This window comes from Pogona vitticeps, chromosome 2 (assembly GCF_051106095.1).
Source record: "Pogona vitticeps strain Pit_001003342236 chromosome 2, PviZW2.1, whole genome shotgun sequence".
In the NCBI taxonomy this organism is placed as follows: Eukaryota; Metazoa; Chordata; class Lepidosauria; order Squamata; family Agamidae; genus Pogona; species Pogona vitticeps.
The window spans coordinates 12,205,861-12,226,036 of NC_135784.1; the positions used below are offsets into that span (position 1 = coordinate 12,205,861).

The 20,176-nt window shown below is 45.7% G+C and overlaps 2 protein-coding genes and 1 long non-coding RNA gene across 3 annotated transcripts in view; 1 reads left to right on the forward strand and 2 right to left on the reverse strand.

The window, feature by feature from the left end:
• Positions 1–2,314, reverse strand: part of LOC140703752 (uncharacterized) — a 62,366-nt gene extending 60,052 nt beyond the window's left edge. Inside the window, exons 1-2 of the mRNA XM_078387686.1 lie at positions 2,163–2,314; positions 352–439 (exon numbers count right to left, since the gene is read on the reverse strand). The gene's annotated coding sequence lies outside the window, so the exon portion shown is untranslated. The remainder of the gene's footprint in view (positions 1–351; positions 440–2,162) is intronic.
• An 18-nt stretch (positions 2,315–2,332) lies between these two features.
• Positions 2,333–20,176, forward strand: part of LOC140703850 (patr class I histocompatibility antigen, alpha chain G) — a 35,401-nt gene continuing 17,557 nt past the window's right edge. The window contains exons 1-2 of the mRNA XM_078387981.1: positions 2,333–2,956; positions 4,639–4,914. Of these exons, the coding sequence (XP_078244107.1) occupies positions 2,923–2,956; positions 4,639–4,914 (310 nt within the window). The 5' untranslated portion in view covers positions 2,333–2,922. The remainder of the gene's footprint in view (positions 2,957–4,638; positions 4,915–20,176) is intronic.
• Positions 10,122–19,484, reverse strand: LOC110071472 (uncharacterized). The gene is made up of 3 exons (XR_013542571.1): positions 18,575–19,484; positions 15,318–15,401; positions 10,122–15,114 (listed from the first exon to the last, which is right to left on the reverse strand). It is a non-coding gene; the product is annotated as an uncharacterized LOC110071472 (long non-coding RNA).

Consider the following 20,176-nt stretch of genomic DNA (forward strand, 5'->3'; position numbering starts at 1 on the left):
TTGCATCTGCTGCTGTCAGCCTCAAGGGAAGCCCCACATAAAGAGAATTACGGTAGTCTATTCTTGACACTGTGCGTGGACCAATCTGGGGAGTGACACTGAAGGAGAAGGTGGGATCAGAAATGACTTTATCTGTTAATCAATTATCATCAGAGTCCGAAGTAAATGGTGTAAAGCAAAATTCCCCACACCAACACTCTTCACATGTTCAAAGAAGGAGTGTGGTGTTGTGGATGGAGTACCAGACTGGAAACCAGGAGAGCTGGATTCCAATCCCTGCTGGGCCAGGAAAACTGAGAGGAGAGTGTTTGTGGGAAGGCTACTTAAGGCACCTCTTGAAATCTCACTCACTTTGCAAATCCTGGAGGGATGTGGGATTTGGCTTTTTGTTTTTCTTCTCAAAAACAGCAAAGAAAACTCAGCTCAGTTTCGCCCCTTCCTAGGAGGAAAGAAAAGGAAAAGATCAGCCTGGAGGCTTCATGGATAAAGCAAAGCAAAAATGTTTCCTTCCTGGATGTGACTTTGTCATGTTTATATTGAATGGGGCTCCATCCCCTCTCTTTCTCTTCTTCAGGCAGCAGAACAAGAGGAACAGAAAGGCAGCCAACAAAGAAACCACAGGAAGGAAGGAAGGAAGGAAGGAAGGAAGGAAGGAAGGAAGGAAGGAAGGAGCATCTATTGCTGGGCTCTGAGATAAAAGCTCCTCCGTCCCAGTGAGGAGGGGGCAACAGCAGGGAACCAGAGAACAACAGGACATGCTTCCCACTGACACATGTGATGAAAGCAGCAGGAAACAAGAGTGTACATTTCGCACTATTTATTTAAAATATTTTTACCCCACCTTTCTCCTTTAAAACAGCCCAAGGCAGCTTATGTAAATTTTTAAAACAGAAAATCAACATTTAGAAAACACCAGAGCCTGTGTGATGTAGTGGACTGATGGTTGCACCAGGCCCTCTGTTCTCAGGGGAGCAGATCCCAAAACAGGGGGTGTCTCCAAAGGGGCTCCTTGGCCTCGGGCAGAGTTCAGGTCTCAGGACTTTTCTCCCCTCCTGTCTTCCAACCCCCAACCTTGCTTAGGCTTCGCTCTTCCCTTTGAGCTCACTGGATACCTCACAGGGGCTTGGAGGGGCAGCAACTGAGGGAGAGGGTTGGAGGTAAGAGGGCGAATTCCCTAGGAAGCAGGAGCGAGGGGCAGGTCTTTTGCAGAGCCGATGGACCTGAATTGTGCCTTTAGGACCCAAAGACCATAACAGTTTTGGCCCTGCGGGAAGAAGAACAACGTCCACCAGGAGACCCTTCCTGGGGAGATCTCCCTTTCAGCCTCCGCTAGGAAACATCCCAGGGAGGAAAATCCACCCCCTTCTCTCTCCTGCTTTCTCTCCTGACTGACTTCTGTAAAAGGACAGTCTCTGTTCACAAACAACACAACAAGGAAGCCGCGAAGCGGGGGGTGGGGGTGGAAGTCATCACCGCTTCCTAAAGTTGATCTTCAGCTCAGGATCTGGTCTTGAGATGGATCGGAGAAGCCCTTCTCTCTGATGGATCGTCCAGGAAAATACAAATACACACACAACACACACAGAGACTCACAGAAACGAACACATAGAGAGTGTGCAAAAGAGCAAGAGGTCGCGCAGACATTCCCCTCGCAGGAAGGCACAGGGTGGACCCCCTCCCTTGCAAACCCCATTTTTCCTGCCCGCCCCCCAAATCCTCCAGTTTCCTCCATCGCCGCCCCCTTTGCCTCTCCAGCCCCACCTGGTACTTTGACCCTTTAAAATAGGGAGGGGGTGTCCTACGTCATTAGCGGGAGGCACGGGGGGGGGAGATGGGAGGCAAGTTACTTTCTCTCCCGTTCCTTTGTTTCCATCCACCGGATGCTCGCAGGATTCAAGGGAAGGCAGGGTCTCTTTAACCCCCCTCCCGACACTCACATACACACACACGCACTCGATGAATCCCCCTTCCCCTCCCTCTGGAGGAGACCCAGAGCAAAAAACTGCCTTGCACGAAGGTTGAGCATAGCAAGCAACAATACCTGGAACAGCAGCCACCCCTTCCGTCGAGACTGGCGGGAATGTGGATATATCTTTCCTTCCCTATAGCAAATCTCACCCCCCCAACACTTCACCCCGATCTGCCCCCCCTCCAGCGCCCACCTCCGTCCAGGTCCCGATCCGGGAGGCGCCCCAAAAGCCCCGCTTCTCTCCTCCAGGCGCCTTTCTTGGGCCGAAGGGGAAGAGGCAGGCGCTGCAGGATCCCCGCTTCTTCCGGCTCCCGTTCAAAATGGCGGCTAGGGGAGGGGCTCTTCCTTCGCCTTCGTAGCTCTAGGTTCCTCCCCTCCCCCCCCTCCTGCACGGAGAAAATGGAGAAAAAACGGTGAGGACGAGGGCAGTTGAGGGGTAGAAAGGCGCCAAAGAGGAGGAAAATGGCGGGAGTGCGGAGCTTCCTCCGGGCGGCCCAAGTTCTCCCACTTCTGGTGGAAGGAAAGACTCAGACGAGACACAAGAGTTCCCGTCACCAGAGTCTGTTCACAAATATTTGAAGAGAGAAAAAGGAGACAAACGAGCAGGGAGTTCAGGCTCTCAGACAGACCCGGATTATGTTTCTCTCCTTCCAAAGGGAGAATCACAACAGCCGAGGAAAACTGACGTCGTATCAGCTCCTTCCATCATCTGCCTGCACAGCAGGACTCTCCACTTTGCCCTCATTAATTCCTTCTGCTCTATCCCGCCTTTTGAATTCTATCTCCCAAAGTAGCTCAAATAGTAACAGCTCAAAAACCCAGCAAGCTCAAACAGTGGGGAAGTTTGTGGGGGACAGAGTGATTATTTTCCCCTTCTCAATGAATGCACTCCCACCTCCTTGGTTGCTGATTATGCTGATCACGTGACCCGTTCAGGTCTCCTTTAGCTCAAGATGCTGCGTTTCTCCTTCCACCAGAGAAGATCAGGTTGGCTGTTTTCCTCTTCTCTTTCATCCCCAACTTTATTTATCCCCTTTCTCCTCCTCCGACAGAATCCCGATCTCTCTTCTCTAACCTTTATACTTGCACTCACACCCTTTTCTAGACCACCTTCCCGTGATGTGTAAGTTGGTATAAACTACCAGATTTTTTTGGAGACGGGTTCTCCACAATGTCTTTCCATACATGTATTTGCTATTTATTTATTATTATTTATTTATTCCATTTATACCCTGCCTATCTGGTCATATTGACCACTCTGGGCGGCTTACAATACAAAACATAAAATACAAAACCAATATATAATTAAAAAGGAATTTGTACATTATTAAGAATTCTATAAGATGGAAAAGGGAAAACATAATAAAGAAAGCAAGGGAGAGGTCAGGGATTAACTGGGGGGGAAGGCTTGTCTTGCATGTAGCCATTGGTTCAGGCTTTCAAAAACATCCACCCACGTCATAGTGTGGAACTGGCTAATCAGTTTCTCAGGAGAGCACAGAATATCTAGACTTCAGGGACTTTAACCCTCATTTCACTGAATACCTAGCACCGGTGATATCACGCTAGAATTCCCACAGAGTTCTCCAGAAAAGTTGGTGTCAGTTCAGGGCCAGTGCAAAGCATATCAGGTAAAATCCAAAGAAATGAAACAAGGCAAAAACATGTGGCCCCTTTCTGCTCCGTCAAACATATAGGGAACCTATGAAATACTGGATGAAATAATCATTTCACAAGTCAAGAATAACAAATACTCATGGGTATGCGGTTATATCTCCCATGCAGTGGTTTCTGGGTTATGTTTGGTGTTTGGTTGTATCATAAACATTCCTACAGGAGACAGAGAAGAGATGACAGGCACGAGCAAAAGGGAGTGGGGAGAAGAGGTGGGGGGGTGAAGACTGTTAAAATCTCAAGGGAGAGTGGGGTAACAGTATATACAAGAAGAGAGCAGAAGAACCATGAATGAAAATATAGAGAACATTGACCGTTTTTCTATAAGAAACGTGATGAGAGATGGCCCTGGTAGTGATGAACGAAATAAGAGGAGCCATACTTAACGGTATACCTTTTTATATTTGGTAATGGCTTAAGAAACCTAGGCTGATATTCAATCCATATATATGGGTGTCCATCATGTGTATAAATGTTTATGGCAGCTGTTTATCTTTGCATTAGTGCCAAGGAATGAGGGAGGGGAGGGGGAAGTGTGGCTCCCACAGGACAGCATTCTCATGCCCAAAGTGATCGGTGTTCCTAAAGCAACCCTCAGCCATTCTGTGTGTCTGTTTCAGTTGGGGAGTGCTGCACTCTGTGTGAAAAGGTCAGACGCCTGGATCTCCTTCAAGGGCTCTGCCTTGACTTCCTTCCTTTTTCCGCCTCCTTCAAGTGGGAGGGCAGGGAATTCCCAGCACCAGAGGCCTTTCCAAGTTATTTCAGTCCAAATGCTTGCAGGACCTCCCTGGCTTTTGAAAGGAAGAGTTCTGGGGAATGTCTTCTTTTTTTAATTTGTGCTTCTCTGTTTGCTTATTTTGTTTCTGAGTTGGTCGCTTGGTTTGGGAGGACGGTGTTTGGCTTTTGCCTTTGCTTTTTGACCGATCTGCTTGCACAGATTAAAATGGCTGCTTCTTGGAAACCCAACCCCATCCTCAACATGGTTCTTATTTCAGAGTTCCACACCTGCCAGTGGCTGTTCGGCTGCAAACTGAGCCAGGATGGACTCAAGGCCGGGGTCAACAAGTTCAGCTACGACGGGAAGGAGGTCCTCAGCTTCAAGAAGGACTACCTGACCTGGACAGGCTACGATCCTGTTGGCCAGGAGTACAAAAGGGAACGGGAATCCGAGCCGGGCCACACCCAGAGCTCCAAACACTCCCTGGAAGAGAAATGCATCAACATGGGGCACCAACTCCTGAAAACTGACAAGAAAGAACGACCGAGAAGAGGTGAGGCTGGAGACCCGACCATAATTCATTGTATACGAGTGAAGTCTGGAAAGGAACAGACTGGAAAATTTTGCTTTCTCTCTCTGAATCTTTGAAACCGCCAGACAACACATTATGGGAATTGCAGTGCCAAATACAGTATAATAAAAGTCTGTCTGTCTGTCTGTCTGTCTCTGTGTGTGTGCGCGCGCACGTGTGTTTTGGCAGTTGTTCTGTTCAATCAGGACTGCTACCTGCACAGATGCCTCTCCTGCACCCTCCGAAGCTTGAGAAGTATACTTTTCCAATGTCTGCTCCTTTTTTGAAATGCACCTGTTGCAACATTGTATTGCAATTCCCCCCCTTGTCCAGCTCAGTAGTAATCACAGGATGAGACCCTGCATTGCCCATTCTCACATTGGTGGCACCCTCCTTCTGCCACCAGGTATGCCCTAGTCCATCCTCTTCCTCTTGCTGTGACCAAAGTCACCTGGTATTTGAAATGGGGGGCTTGTGGCCAGCAGTGAAACCGGGGGGCTGGCCCCAACATTTCAGCCATCAAATTGTGCTGCCCAGGCTTCTTGTTAATTCCCAAAGCTGTATCCCACTCCCAGGTTTTCCCGAACCCCCCCCCCCCAAAGATGGTTCCTTATTTGAAGATTTCCCATTTTCTTTCTGAACTCTGAGTTGCGATACAAACGATAGTTACAATGCTATGTTCTGGGGATAACTTTCAAAACTTGCTTAGAAGGGTCTTGTTACATATTCTGCTATTCTTTGTATTTTTAGATGCATTTCCACCGTGCCACGAGAGGGAAGCATGTATCTGGGTAAGACTCATTAATGAGGGGCAATGCAGTGATTTAAGCACGGAATGGAATCCTCAGGAGGAGTCCTAAGAATAATAGGAGTGAATGGAATCTCTTTGGAGGTTCCCATTTTGAAAGCATTATTGAGTCGGAGGGGAAGGAAACAGCACTTCATAGCTTTTTGTGGATGCCAGAGAGTGGGCTAAATTTACTAGGTAGAGATCTTAAGGAGGTATTGGGGATGCATGTATTTCTGCAAGGTGGGAATGGCACTATTGTGTGAGGGAGATAAAGCAGAAAAAGACCGGAAGATGTGGGCCAGACCTGGAAATCCAGGACGTCTAAAAATAGAGCCAGTTACAATTGGAACCAGAAAACATGCATTGGTACAGGTCAGGCAATACTCTGTTCCAACGGCTGCCAAGGAGGGGCTGAGGCCAGTGATTAAGGAGCTCCTGCAAGATGGGCTAATTCAAGAGGCAGTATCAACTTATAGCACCCCTATACTTCCAGTAAAGAAAGGAGATGGGACTTGGACAGCATCTTGAAAAGCAGAGACATCACCTTGCCAACAAAAGTCCGAATAGTCAAAGCTATGGTTTTTCCTGTCGTGATGTATGGAAGTGAGAGCTGGACCATAAAGAAAGCTGACCGCCGAAGAATTGATGCCTTTGAATTGTGGTGCTGGAGGAGGCTCTTGAGAATCCCCTGGACTGCAAGGAGAACAAACCTATCAGTTCTAAAGGAAATCAACCCTGAGTGCTCACTGGAAGGACAGATCCTGAAGCTGAGGCTCCAGTACTTTGGCCATCTCATGAGAAGAAAAGAGTCCTTGGAAAAAACCTTGATGTTAGGAAGGTGTGATGGCAAGAGGAGAAGGGGACGACCGAGGATGAGATGGCTGGACAGTGTCTGCGAAGCACCAACATGAACCTGACACAACTCCGGGAGGCAGTAGAAGACAGGAGGGCCTGGCGTGCTCTGGTCCATGGGGTCACGAAAGTCGGGCACGACTAAACGACTAAACACACACACACACACACAGGATTTGAGGAGAATAAATGGCATTGTTTTACCCCAGGGCACCAGTTGTACCAGTTTCATTTAGTCGTTTAGTCGTGTCCGACTCTTTGTGACCCCATGGACCAGAGCACGCTAGGCCCTTCTATCTTCCACTGCCTCCCGGAGTTGTGTCAAATTCATGTTGGTTGCTTCGCAGACACTGCCCAGCCATCTCATCCTTGGTCGTCCCCTTCTCCTCTTGCCGTCACACTTTCCTAACATCAAGGTTTTTTCCAAGGAGTCTTTTCTTCTCATGAGATGGCCAAAGTACTAAAGCCTCAGCTTCAGGATCTGTCCTTCCAGTGAGCACTCAGGGTTGATTTCCTTTAGAACTGATACGTTTGTTCTCCTGGCAGTCCAGGGGATTCTCAAGAGCCTCCTCCAGCACCACAATTCAAAGGCATCAATTCTTCGGCGGTCTGCTTTCTTTATGGTCCAGCTCTCACTTCCATACATCACAACAGGAAAAACCATAGCTCTGACTATTCGGACTTTTGTTGGCAAGGTGATGTCTCTGCTTTTTAAGATGCTGTCTATGTTTGTCATCGCTTTCCTCCCAAGAAGCAGGCGTCGTTTAATTTCGTGGCTGCTGTCTCCATCTGCAGTGATCATGGAGCCCAGGAAAATAAAATCTGTCACTGCCTCCATGTCTTCCCCTTCTATTTCCCAGGAGGTTATGGGACCAGTGGCCACGATCTCAGTTTTTTTGATGTTGAGTTTCAGACCGTTTTTTGCACTCTCCTCTTTCACTCTCATTACAAGGTTCTTTAACTCCTCCTCACTTTCTGCCATCAGAGTGATATCATCTGCATATCGGAGGTTGTTGATATTTCTTCCGGCAATCTTAATTCCGGCTTGGGATTCCTCCAGTCCAGCCTTCCGCATGATGTATTCTGCATATAAGTTAAATAAGCTGGGGGACAGTATACAGCCTTGTCGTACTCCTTTCCCAATTTTGAACTAATCAGTTGTTCCATGTCCAGTTCTAACTGTTGCTTCCTGTCCCACATATAGGTTTCTCAGGAGGTAGATAAGGTGGTCAGGCACTCCCATTTCTTTAAGGACTTGCCATAGTTTGCTGTGGTCCACACAGTCAAAGGCTTTTGCATAGTCAATGAAGCAGAAGTAGATATTTTTCTGGAACTCTCTGGCTTTCTCCATAATCCAGCGCATGTTAGCAATTTGGTCTCTAGTTCCTTTGCCTCTTCGATATCCAGCTTGTACTTCTGGGAGTTCTCGGTCCACATACTGCTGAAGCCTACCTTGCAAGATTTTGAGCATAACCTTGCTAGCATGTGAAATGAGTGCAATTGTACGGTAGTCAAAGCATTCTTTGGCACTGCCTTTCTTTGTGATTGGGATGTAGACTGATCTTTTTCAATCCTCTGGCCACTGTTGGGTTTTCCAAACTTGCTGGCATATTGAATGTAGGACCTTAACAGCATCATCTTTCAAGATTTTAAATAGTTCAACTGGAATGCCATCACCTCCACTGGCCTTGTTGTTAGCCAGGCTTTCTAAGGGACACTTGACTTCACTCTCCAGGATGTCTGGCTCAGGGTCAGCAACTACATTGTCTGGGTTGTCCGGGATATCCAAATCTTTCTGATATAATTCCTCTGTGTATTCTTGCCACCTCTTCTTGACGTCTTCTGCTTCTATTAGGTCCCTCCCATTTTTGTCCTTTATCATGTTCATCTTTGCGCAAAATGTTCCTCTAATATCTCCAATTTTCCTGAACAGATCTCTGGTTTTTCCTTTTCTGTTATTTCCTCTATTTCTTTGCATTGTTCATTTAAGAAGGCCCTCTTGTCTCTCCTTGCTATTCTTTGGAAGTCTGCATTCAATTTTCTGTAACTTTCCCTATCTCCCTTGCATTTTGCTTCCCTTCTCTTCTCTGCTATTTGTAGAGCCTCGTTGGACAGCCACTTTGCTTTCTTGCATTTCCTTTTCTTTGGGATGGTTTTCGTTGCTGCCTCCTGGACAATGTTACGAGCCTCTATCCAAAGTTATTCAGGCACTCTGTCCACCCAATCGAGTTCCTTAAATTTGTTCTTTACTTCCACTGTATATTCATAAGGGATTTGGTTTAGATTATACCTGAGTGGGCCAGTGGTTTTTCCTACTCTCTTCAGTTTAAGCTTGAATTTTGCTATAAGAAGCTGATGATCAGAGCCAAACTTCCCTGTTGTTCCTTTTATCTCTTGGCTCCCTACTTTAGCATTCCAGTCCCCTAGAATGAGAAGAACATCTTTCTTTGGTGTCAGTTCTATAAGGTGTTGTAAATCTTCATAAAATTGTTCAATTTCAGTCTCCTCAGCAATGGTGATCGGTGCATAAACTTGGATTATTGTGATGTTGAAAGGTCTGCCTTGGATTCATATTGACATCATTCTATCATTTTTGAGATTGCATGCCATTAGAGCTTTTCCCACTCTTTTGTTGACTATGAAGGCTACTCCATTCCGTCTACAGGATTCTTGCCCACAATAGTAGATATGATAATCATCTGAGCTGAATTTGCCCATTCCTTTCCATTTTAGTTCACTGATGCCCAGGATGTCGATGTTTATTCTTGCCGTCTCCTGTTTGACCACCTCCAGCTTCCCAAGGTTCATAGATCTTACATTCCAGGTTCCTATGCAGTATTTTTATTTGCAGCATTGGACTTTCCTTTTACTTCCAGGCACGTCCACAGCTGAGCGCCCTTTCGGCTTTGGCCCAACCACTTCATTAGCTCTGGAGCTACTTGTACTCGTCCGCTGCTCTTCCTCAGTAGCATATTGGACGCCTTCCGACCTGAGGGGCCCATCTTCCAGCGTCATATCTTTTAGTTTTTTGTTTCTGATCATGGGGCATTCATGGCAAAGATACTGGAGTGGCATTGCCAGTTCCTACTCCAGGTGGATTGCGTTTAGTTGGAACTCTCCACTATGTCCTGTCCGTCTTGGGTGTCCCTGCACGGCATAGCTCATAGCTTCTCTGAGTTACTCAAGCCCCTTCGCCACGACAAGGCAGCAATCCATGAAGGGGAGTTGTACCAGACCCCTATACAATTCTGAATGGCATTTCAGCCAAGCATCCGGTGTATACATTAATAGATTTAAAGTCACATTTTTTTGGAAAGGCAGGGAATGTTACTGTCAATAGAGATCTTCAACTCCAAACATCATACCATTATACAAAAACTGCAGGCTTACTTAAAATATATCCTTTCACTTGTAAAAAGATGCAGGAATTTAAATTTAGATAACAGGGAAAAGTTAATATGTGCTTGAATCTAATATACAAACACTAGATGTCATGATCTAGAAAGACAGAGAATACATCTTCAGAACACTTCAAACTTTCTAAGAATACAATAAAAAAGTTGATAATTTTTAATGAAAGACATGTAAAAGTATTTAAACATTAAAAATAAATGTATACAAAGAAAACAAGCTCTAAGTGTGTTGTTAAAACAGAGAAAATTTTGTTCTCACCCAGCCATGTGTAAAATCCATTGCTGGCTGTCCCTGCCTGATAGTTATCTTTCCACTCCTCCAAGGACTTTCACCCGGCATCAGTTCCATGGTTCTGTTGTACTCCATGAAACCAAAAATCTACGGTTCTCCGTTCCTTTCTAATAACAGTTTGTGGAAGATCTCCCTCAATATTTACATTCCTTAGTTCTGCATCAGTCAGAAAAACCAAATTTTCCCAAGGTTTGGGTTTCAAAGCCTCAGAGAAGCTCAGATGTTAAGGATCAAAGTAAAAACAAGAGACTTCTGTATTTAGAAGGACATGATCTACAGTTGGGTTCGGCATGCCTTTTTATGGTATCAGAAAGCCAAAACTCATAGGTATTTTCAAAACCATAATATTAGAAACTCCCTGTATATAATATAGGAAAAAATAAAAATGAAAATGTACATGAAAATATCAGGATGGGTTTCACCCATAGGAGCATTTGTTCATCCCAACCTTTTGAATGTAAGAAATTTTTTTCCGTGATGGAGATGCTACTGTACCTCAAAGGTAGCGTTCTCAGAAGTGCTACCTGTCCCACACACAGGGCCAGTTTGGGCAGGCAGAGCTCAGGGTTCTTGATGCGTGGTTGACACAGTGGTGTCAAGGGGAGGGGGTTAGATTTATTTGGCACTCGTTAATGTTTTGGAACAAGCCAGGCTTGCACAAGATGGGCGGGCTTCATTTCAATGAACACGGAACTGAACTGCTGGTGTGTAACATTTAAAAGATGGCAGAGCAGCTTTTAAACTGAATCCCGGGGGATTTACTCTAGCCGCCTAGAGTGGTTGTTCGACTAAATAGGCGGGGGATAGATAGATAGATAGATAGATAGATAGATAGATAGATAGATAGATAGATAGATAGATAGATAGATAGATAGATAGATACATACATACATACATGCATACATAAAGAAAGAAAGAAAGAAAGAAAGAAAGAAAGAAAGAAAGAAAGAAAGAAAGAAAGAAAGAAAGAAAGAAAGAAAGAAAGCCCACAGGAGACTTGCATTCATTTTGGGACTCCTCATCCCTATGGAATGAGGGTCAAGAACAACAAAGTGATGATAGTTTAGTAATAAGGACTGGGAACATGATGTGATGGGATTGTTGGTCCAATGGAAGGAGAAGCAAACAAGCAGCCCTTCGTGGGGGACCCCCATGTGTAGGAGCTTTTATGCAAATGCCCAAAGCATGTGAGCAAAGATGGGAGAGCTGGAACATTTGGTGGTCAAGGAAAACATTGCTATAGTAGCCATAATGGAAACCTGGTGGGATTTGGAGAACCAGTGGGATGATGCAATCCCAGACTATCAACTCAATAGGAGGGATAGGGAGGGGCGTGTTGGAGGTGGGGTGGCCATCTAGGTCAAATGGAGATGGACGGTGGGTCTGACTCCATTATAGAATCACTGTGGGTTAAACTACCAGTCTAAGGAGCAATGAGATAGTGTGTTGTGTGTGAGTGTGTGTGTTTTGTAATCCTCCAGACAAAAAATGCACAGTGGACCTTGAAATGCACAGAGAAATCAGGGAGGTGTCCAAAAGGGACAAGATTGTAATTACGGGGAACCCAAATTCTCCTCACATCAATGGGGTCAATGTGTGCTCTAGTCAAGAAAGAGTAATTGGGTTTCTTCACATGCTAAAGGACTCTGCCTCGGAGCAATTTCTCATGGAGCCCAACAGAGGACAGGTGACTCTGGATCTAATATCTTACGGTAGTCAGGACCTGGTTAGGGACGGGAATGTCACTGAATCACTAGGGAATAGTGACCATGAGGCCATCTCTTTCTCCTTGCAGGTTGAGGGGAGAGTGTCAAGCAAATCTGACACCAAAACCTTTGATTTCCAAAGAGCGGACTTCCCTCAGATGAGGAAGGAAGTTAGAAAGAAGTTGAAAGGGAAGTTTTCTTAACAAAAACCTCTCCAGAGTGCATGGAGTCTCTTTAAAACAACAATAGTAGAGGCCCTGTGGTAGAGTATACCGCAAAAAAGGGGGGAGGGCGCAACTAAGTCCAAGAAAGTGCCAGAGTTGTTAACTACTAAAGTTTCAGAGACGTTAACAGGAAAGAAGGGACCTTTCTATAAATGGAAATTCTTTCCAAATGAGGAAAATTAAAAGGTACACAAATTCTGGGAAAAGAAATATAAGCAGATGATACGAAGGGCAAAGAAAGACCTTGTGGAACATAAGGCCAGCAATATAAGGGGGAATAATAAAAGCTTCTTTAAATAGTTTAGAAGCAGAAAACTTGCCACAGAAGCGGCTGGCCCTCTGGATGGTGAGAGAGGGAAATGGGGAGAGAGATAGCAGAGAAATTAAATGAGTTTTTTTGCATTTGTCTCCACAACATATGACTTTGGGCAGATTCCGCCGCCCGAACAGCCCTCCTTTGCGAAACCCTGCATTGTTTGCACGTCATTTCATGGATCAAACCTTGTTGGGAGATCAATTTCTCCCTGCTTCTATTTCTCCTTCTTTGACTGCCGTATTTTTCCATGTATAACACGCCCCATGTATCAGAGCACCCCAGTTTTTCTAATCCAAAGTTAAGAAAAATATGTGGGGCTTAGCAAGTGCAGGGGGAAAGGGAACAAAGTGCTCAAGGATTGCTTTGATCCCTGCTTCTGCCTCTGTTCTCTCATCAGCTTCCATGTAATAAAATGAGCCTCAATTTTAGGTCTAAAGATTTTAGACAAAATTATAGTCTTATAAACGGAAAAATACGGCAATTGCTTACGGCAAACAGGTCTTTACATGGCTTCAGAGCAGGTGCACACAGCATCTCCAAATTTTTATTTGGCAAACCAATTCCTGGAGACTACATGTTCCATGTTTTTACCAGGACTACAAACTCCATCACAATTTGCATTGCTAAAAAGGCAGCAATTTCTTGAAAATTGAATTGGGCTCGTGCATTCATGAGCCTTAGGACACATGATTTCTAACCCGTTTGATGCAGTCCAGAGGCCTCAAATTCCTATAAAATCATCAGTAACTCAAATTCATGAAGGGGTTAAACAGTAGCATGGCAACTTCCTCTTTTTTTTAATCTTTGCAGCTGCTCATCACACGTACAGTTCAGGCACTTCTTCTCAAGGCCACTGCGATGCCTAAATTGCTTGACTTCTTTAACACTTCTGCTGGGAATGTTTACTCTGCGATTGCAGACCATGTGACAAAGGGAAGCCAGCGTATCAAGCACTTCACAAATTTGGAGTGCCTGTGTTGTTACGTGCCTATTTTCTAGACTGGCTCACTAATTATTCACACTTATTCAGATTGCATTCTTGACATGCGCTTCAGTCCTTTTCTGACCTTAGAAAACTTTCCAGCTGTTAACTCACAGCTTTTTTTTTACAGCTCACATTCCTTCTCGTAAGGAAAAAAGATAAAACAGGAAATGGGGGGGGGAATTCCCAAGGCTGCTAAGCTGTTGGCTGATATTACAGTTGTAGAGCACAGTCTCCCGGATGATCTCACAGCTGCTTCTGAGAAGCCGTATCTACCCATCCTTCCTCTTTCTCATAGTGATAGTGATCTAGCTTCAAAGCCTCTCTTTGGCCAAGCCTAATGGCATTATGCAACAATTGTCCTATCTGTATACTGTCAACTATCTGTGAGCGTGTAAGTTTATTGAAAGAGAGAACTCCGAGAGAGCTGGATCGTGAGGTGTGTATGGAGGACTCTGCTGGCAGACATACTTGTGTGTGCAGTTGACTTCTTTAACTTTTCTCTCTAGGACTCTTTGCTATCCGAATTGCCCGGTGATCAACCTAAAACTATCTCAAAAGTGACAGAATGATTTCAATACGAATCCAAGGCAGACCTTTCAGCATCACAGTAATCCAAGTTTATGCACCAACCATCAATGCTGAAGAGGCTGAAATTGATCAATTCTATGAAGACCTACAACACCTTCTAGAGGTGACACCAAAGAAAGATGTTCTTCTCATTATAGGGAACTGGAATGCTAAAGTAGGGAGTCAATGGATAAAAGGAACAATGGGAAAGTTTGGCCTTGCAGTTCAAAATGAAGCAGGGCAAAGGCTAAGAGACTTTCACAAGAGAACAAGCCGGTCATCACAACAACACAAGAGGTGACTCAACACATAGACATCACCAGATGGGCAATACCGCAATCAGATTGATTATATTCTCTGCAGCCAAAGATGGAGAAGCTCTATACAGTCAGCAAAAACAAGACCTAGAGCTCATTTTGGCTCTCATCATCAGCTTTTTATAATAAAATTTTATAATAAAATTCAAGCTTCAACTGAAGAAAGTAGGAAAAACCACTGGGCTAGTCTGGTATAATCTAAATCAAATTCATTTTGATTATACAGTGGAAGTGAAGGAACTAGATTCGATGGACAGAGTGCCTGAAGAACTATGGATGGAGGCGCATAACACTGTACAGCAGACAGCAACAAAAACCATTCAAGAGGAAAATAATAGAAAGGGAAAAACCAGAGATCTGTTCGAAAAAACTGAAGATGTTAAAGGAACATTTTGTGCAAGGATGGATAAAGAACAAAAATGGTAGGGACCTTACAGAAGCAGAAGACATCAAGAAGAGGTGGCAAGTATACAGAGAGGAATTATACCAGAAAGATATGGATGTTTTGGACATACCAGACAGTGTGGTTGCTGACCTTGAGCCAGACATCCTGGAGAGTGAAGTCAAGTGGGCCTTAGAAAGCCTGGCTAACAACAAGGCCAGTGGAGGTGATGGCATTCCAGTGGGCAACCACAGGCCTGTTAGCCTAATGTCTGTTGCCTCTTATCAAGAGGACCTGCCATTGGTGACCATGGGGTTTGGGTTGAGCAGGATTGAAATCTATAAAAAAACACATAAGATGCAAAGAAAACCATACCATGAAAATCAACACTCTGCACATGTTCAAAGAAGTGTGGTGTTGTGGATGGAGTACCAGACTGGAAACCAGGAGTCCTGGATTCAAATCCCTGCTGGGCCGGGGAAACTGAGAAGAGAGTGTTTGTGGGAAGGCTACTTAAGCCACCTCTTGAAATCCCACTTACCTTGCAAATCCTGGAGGGACGTGGGATCTGGTTCTTTGTTTTTGGTCCCAAAAACAGCAAAGACGACTCAGCTCAGTCTCACCCCTTCCTCGGAGAAAAGAAAAAGATCAGCCTGGAGGCTTTATGGATCAAGCAAATCAAAAAAGTTTCCTTGCGGGATGTGCCTTCGTTATGTTTCAATTGAACAGGGCTCCATCCCCATCTCTCTCTCCCTCCTTCAGGCAGCAGAACAAAACAAACACAAAAGCAGGCAGGCAGGCGTATCTTCCCTCTGACACATGCAATGAAAACAGTAGCATACAACATGGTATGTCTCCCACTGTTTACTGAAAATATTTTTACCCTGCCTTTCTCCTTAAAAACGACCCAAGGGAGCATATGTGCATCAGAAAAAGGCAATATTTCACAGTGAAAAACAGCAAGAGTACAAATATTAAAATGAATCAAACTAAAGCTGCACTAAAGATTGTCAAGGAAAATTGCAGGCCTGAGCAGAATGCAGTGTATTAACAAGAACCCATAACAATCAGGTGTGCTGAAACAGAGTCAGGATGACTCAGCAGAGATGATGTAATCCAGGGATGATGCAATCCAGGGATGAGGTATGCATATATGTATGATTGTACAGTCAGTTGTATCTTCACCTGCATGAAGATCACATCTACTCGTTATGCTGCCAGACTGATGTAAATATTGCTGCAAATACATGTTGCTGAAGGAAATGCTGCTGAACTATGTGTGAGTTATTCCTCGACTGCCTGAACTGCCAAATACTCTGCGAAAAGTGTGATTTCCGCTGAGAAAGCTGGCAAAGATGGTAAACAAAATCAACATCTAGAAAAAAGCAGAGCCCAAGTGATGTAGTGGACCGAGGGATGGACCGGACTCTCTGTTGTCATGGCACCATTTGTAATTCAAATTGTGGTTCTTATTGTTTTGGGATTATTTGTATGTGCTATATCTAGACTTTTGCCTCTGTGTGTTGGTTTTTGTTCGGGAAAGGTTAAACAAAGAGGAGCAGATTTAAATTCAGCATTTTGTCTATTGTCAGAATTTAAAAAGGGGGGAGTGATATACGAATATGGCCAAAATTAGTTTTATTCCTCGTCTAGGGGTAGAAAATGTTACTCTACAGATTCTGTTTCTTCCAACATGACTTCTCTCTTGAGATTTGTATTACATTAAATGCCTATATTGCACACTTCCCACCCTTTCAACATTCCACTAGCAGATGGCCCATCTAGGAAGGCTGCCTGGAGGCCAATGTGTGTGTGTTTAGTCGTTTAGTCGTGTCCGACTCTTCGTGACCCCATGGACCAGAGCACGCCAGGCCCTCCTGTCTTCTACTGCCTCCCGGAGTTGTGTCAGGTTCATGTTGGTTGCTTCGCAGACACTGTCCAGCCATCTCATCCTCGGTCGTCCCCTTCTCCTCTTGCCGTCACACCTTCCTAACATCAGGGTTTTTTCCAAGGACTCTTTTCTTCTCATGAGATGGCCAAAGTACTGGAGCCTCAGCTTCAGGATCTCTCCTTCCAGTGAGCACTCAGGGTTGATTTCCTTTAGAATTGATAGGTTTGTTCTCCTGGCAGTCCAGGGGATTCTCAAGAGTCTCCTCCAGCACCACAATTCAAAGGCATCAATTCTTCGGCGGTCTGCTTTCTTTATGGTCCAGCTCTCACTTCCATACATCACGACAGGAAAAACCATAGCTTTGACTATTCGGACTTTTGTCGGCAAGGTGATGTCTCTGCTTTTCAAGATGCTGTCAAGATTTGTCATCGCTTTCCTCCCAAGAAGAAGGCGTCTTTTAATTTCGGGGCTGCTGTCTCCATCTGCAGTGATCATGGAGCCCAGGAAGATAAAATTTGACACTGCCTCCATATTTTCCCTTTCTATTTCCCAGGAGGTGATGGGACCAGTGGCCATGATCTTAGTTTTTTTGATGTTGAGTTTCAGACCGTTTTTTGCACTCTCCTCTTTCACTCTCATGAATCATGGAAAAGTGAAGTTGCAAGGGGCCCACAAGGCCATCAAGTCCAACCCCCTGCTCAAAGCAGGAATACAGTCAAAGCAGATCTACCAGGTGATGATCGAAAAGAGTCGAAACATAAATCCCAGCAGGGAGCCGGAGGCTGAAGGCCATACATCTGGGTCCTGCTTGGACTTTGGTTCAGCTGCTTGCGTCTTATCTGACCTCTTGCTGGAGCTAAAATATTGGTTAGTGGGCTTGGTCCATAACAAAACGGTCTCAGTGCCAGAGGACTGGAGGATAGCACACATCATGCCAATCTTTAAAAACGAAGGTGGGTGGTGCTGGGAAACCGCAGGGCAGTTAGCCTAACCTCTGTGCCATCCAAGATACAATCTTAAAATACACAGGACAAGCCTTGCTGAGGGAGAATCAGAATGGCTTCTGTAAGGGCAAGTCTTGCCTCACAAACTTTTTTAGAACTCTTTGAAAATCCCAACAGGCATGTGGATGTGAACAAATCGGTGGATATTGTCTATGTGGATTTTCAGAAGACGTTTGACACGATCACTCGCCAAAGGCTGCTGAGAAAACACCACCGTCAGGAGATAAGAGGGCAAGTCCTCTCTTATAGACTGAGAATTGGTTGAGAACCAGGAAAGAGAGAATTGTCAATGGCCAATTTTCAAAATGGAGAGAGGGGAACAGCAGTGTGTCCCCGGGATCTGTCCTGGGATCGGTGCTTTTCAACCTGTTCATGAATGATCTGGAGACAGGGATAAGCAGTCAGGTAGACAAGTTGGCAGATGACACGAAGCTTTTCCGGGCGGTGAAGCCCACAAGGGATTGTGAAGAACTCCAGAAGGATCTCTCCAAACTGGGAGAATGGGCAGTAAAATAGCAAATACGTTTCAATATAAGAAAATTTAAGAAAATGTAAAGGAATGCACACTGGGGCATGAAATCAAATATTTTTTTTCACAAGCTAATGGGTTCTGAACTGACTGTGATGGATCAGGAAATAAATCCTGGGGTCCTGGTGGACAGCTCAAAGAAAATGTCCACCCAGTGTCTGGCAGCAGTGAAAAAGGCCAATTCGATGGATCTCAGGATCACCCTAAGGATCATATTTCCTTATCAACTGTGCTGTTAGTCTGTACAACTGCTTGCCACATTTGGCCTAGGTGCCTTGAAAAGGGGGATTGGAGAGATTTCTGGAAGAAAAATCCATCACAGGTTACCAGCCATGATGGGTCTATATAATCTGAAGGTTTAAAAAAAAAGGTACCTCAAAAGGCCAGTGGTGGCACTTCGGGTTAAACCGCAGAAGCCTCTGTACTGCAAGGTCAGAAGATCAGCAGTCATAAGATCGAATCCTCAACGTTCACAACTGTTCAGAATCCTGGATGTTCAAACCCAACAGGAAACATTATGTTGTGTTTTATTTTCCCTCTTCCCCTAATTGCCTTCTTCTTCCCAAGGGCATCAGGAAACACACACACACAGACACAGACACACACACACACGCCTCAGGCATAGCCCTTCCTGTCTCCCATCATCTGACGCCTGTTTCAGGCTCAGGAATGAAATCTTGGGAAGACCAGGCTAAAATGTTCCCCTCCCCCTTCTTACATCATTTTCAATTTCTTAATTTGGAATCACTCCCCTGCTTGTCCGGCAGAGGATCCCCCTCAGAGGGAAGATGCAGGGACGATCCCCCTCCCTCGCAAACCCCACTTTTCCTGCTCACCCCTAAGTCCCCGATGAGCCGCCTCCTCCTCCTCCTGCCTTCCCCAGTGCAGGGAGGGGGGATGTCCTTCGTCGTTAGAGGGAGGCGGGGGGGGGGGAGCGATGGGAGGCAAGTTACTTTCTCTCCCGTTCCTTTGTTTGCATCCATTCCTGTGCAGGAAGGATTCAGGGGAAGGCAGGGTCTCCTTGCAGAGAAGGAAACTCCCCCCCCCCCCCGGCCGTCGATGAAGCCCTAGGGCCTTGCAGGGGCGGGGGTCTCCCTAACCGTGGGGGTGGGATCTGGACCCCCAGAGATCCTCTCTCCCCTTTGAATTCCCCTCCCCCTTCCACCGAAATAGAGACAGAAGGGAAAAAACGTCTTGCAAGCAGGTCGAGCAGCGCAAATCAGAACAGGGCACCATCAGCAATACGGGAAGAAGCAGCCTCCCCCTCCCCGGACACTGGCGGGGAGCTGGACATCTGAACCCCCCGCTTGCAAATCTCACCCCCTGCCTCTGATCACGTCTCGATGGGGGGCGCTCCAAAAGCCCCTCTTCTCTCCACCCGCCTTCTTCGGCCAAGGGGGAAGAGGCAGGCGGAGCGATTCCAGCTTCGGGTTGAGTCAAGGGGAGGAGCTCCTCCCTCATCTTCCTAGCTCTATGTTCCTCCCCTTCCCCTCCTGCACGAACGGGGGGGGGGGGGGGAATGGCAGAAACAAGGGGGGGGGCGTTGAAGGCTCCAAAGAGGAGGAAAATGGCGGGAGTGCGGAGCTTCCTCCGGGCGGCCCAAGTTCTCCCACTTCTGGTGGAAGGAAAGACTCCGACGAGACACAAGAGTTCCCGTCACCAGAGTCTCTTCACAAATATTTGAAGAGAGAAAAAGGAGACAAACGAGCAGGGAGTTCAGGCTCTCAGCCCGACCCAGATTTTGTTTCTCTCCTTCCAAAGGGAGTCACAACAGCAGCCGAGGAGAAATGACGTCACATCAGCTCCTTCCATCATCTGCCTGCACAGCAGGACTCTCCACTTTGCCCTCATTAATTCCTTCTGCTCTGTCCCGCCTTTACCGCACTTTTTTTAAATAAATTCCAACACACAACGTGAAACATCTCAAATTGTTTTCCATTATTTTAAATTCTATCTCCCAAAGTAGCTCAAATAGT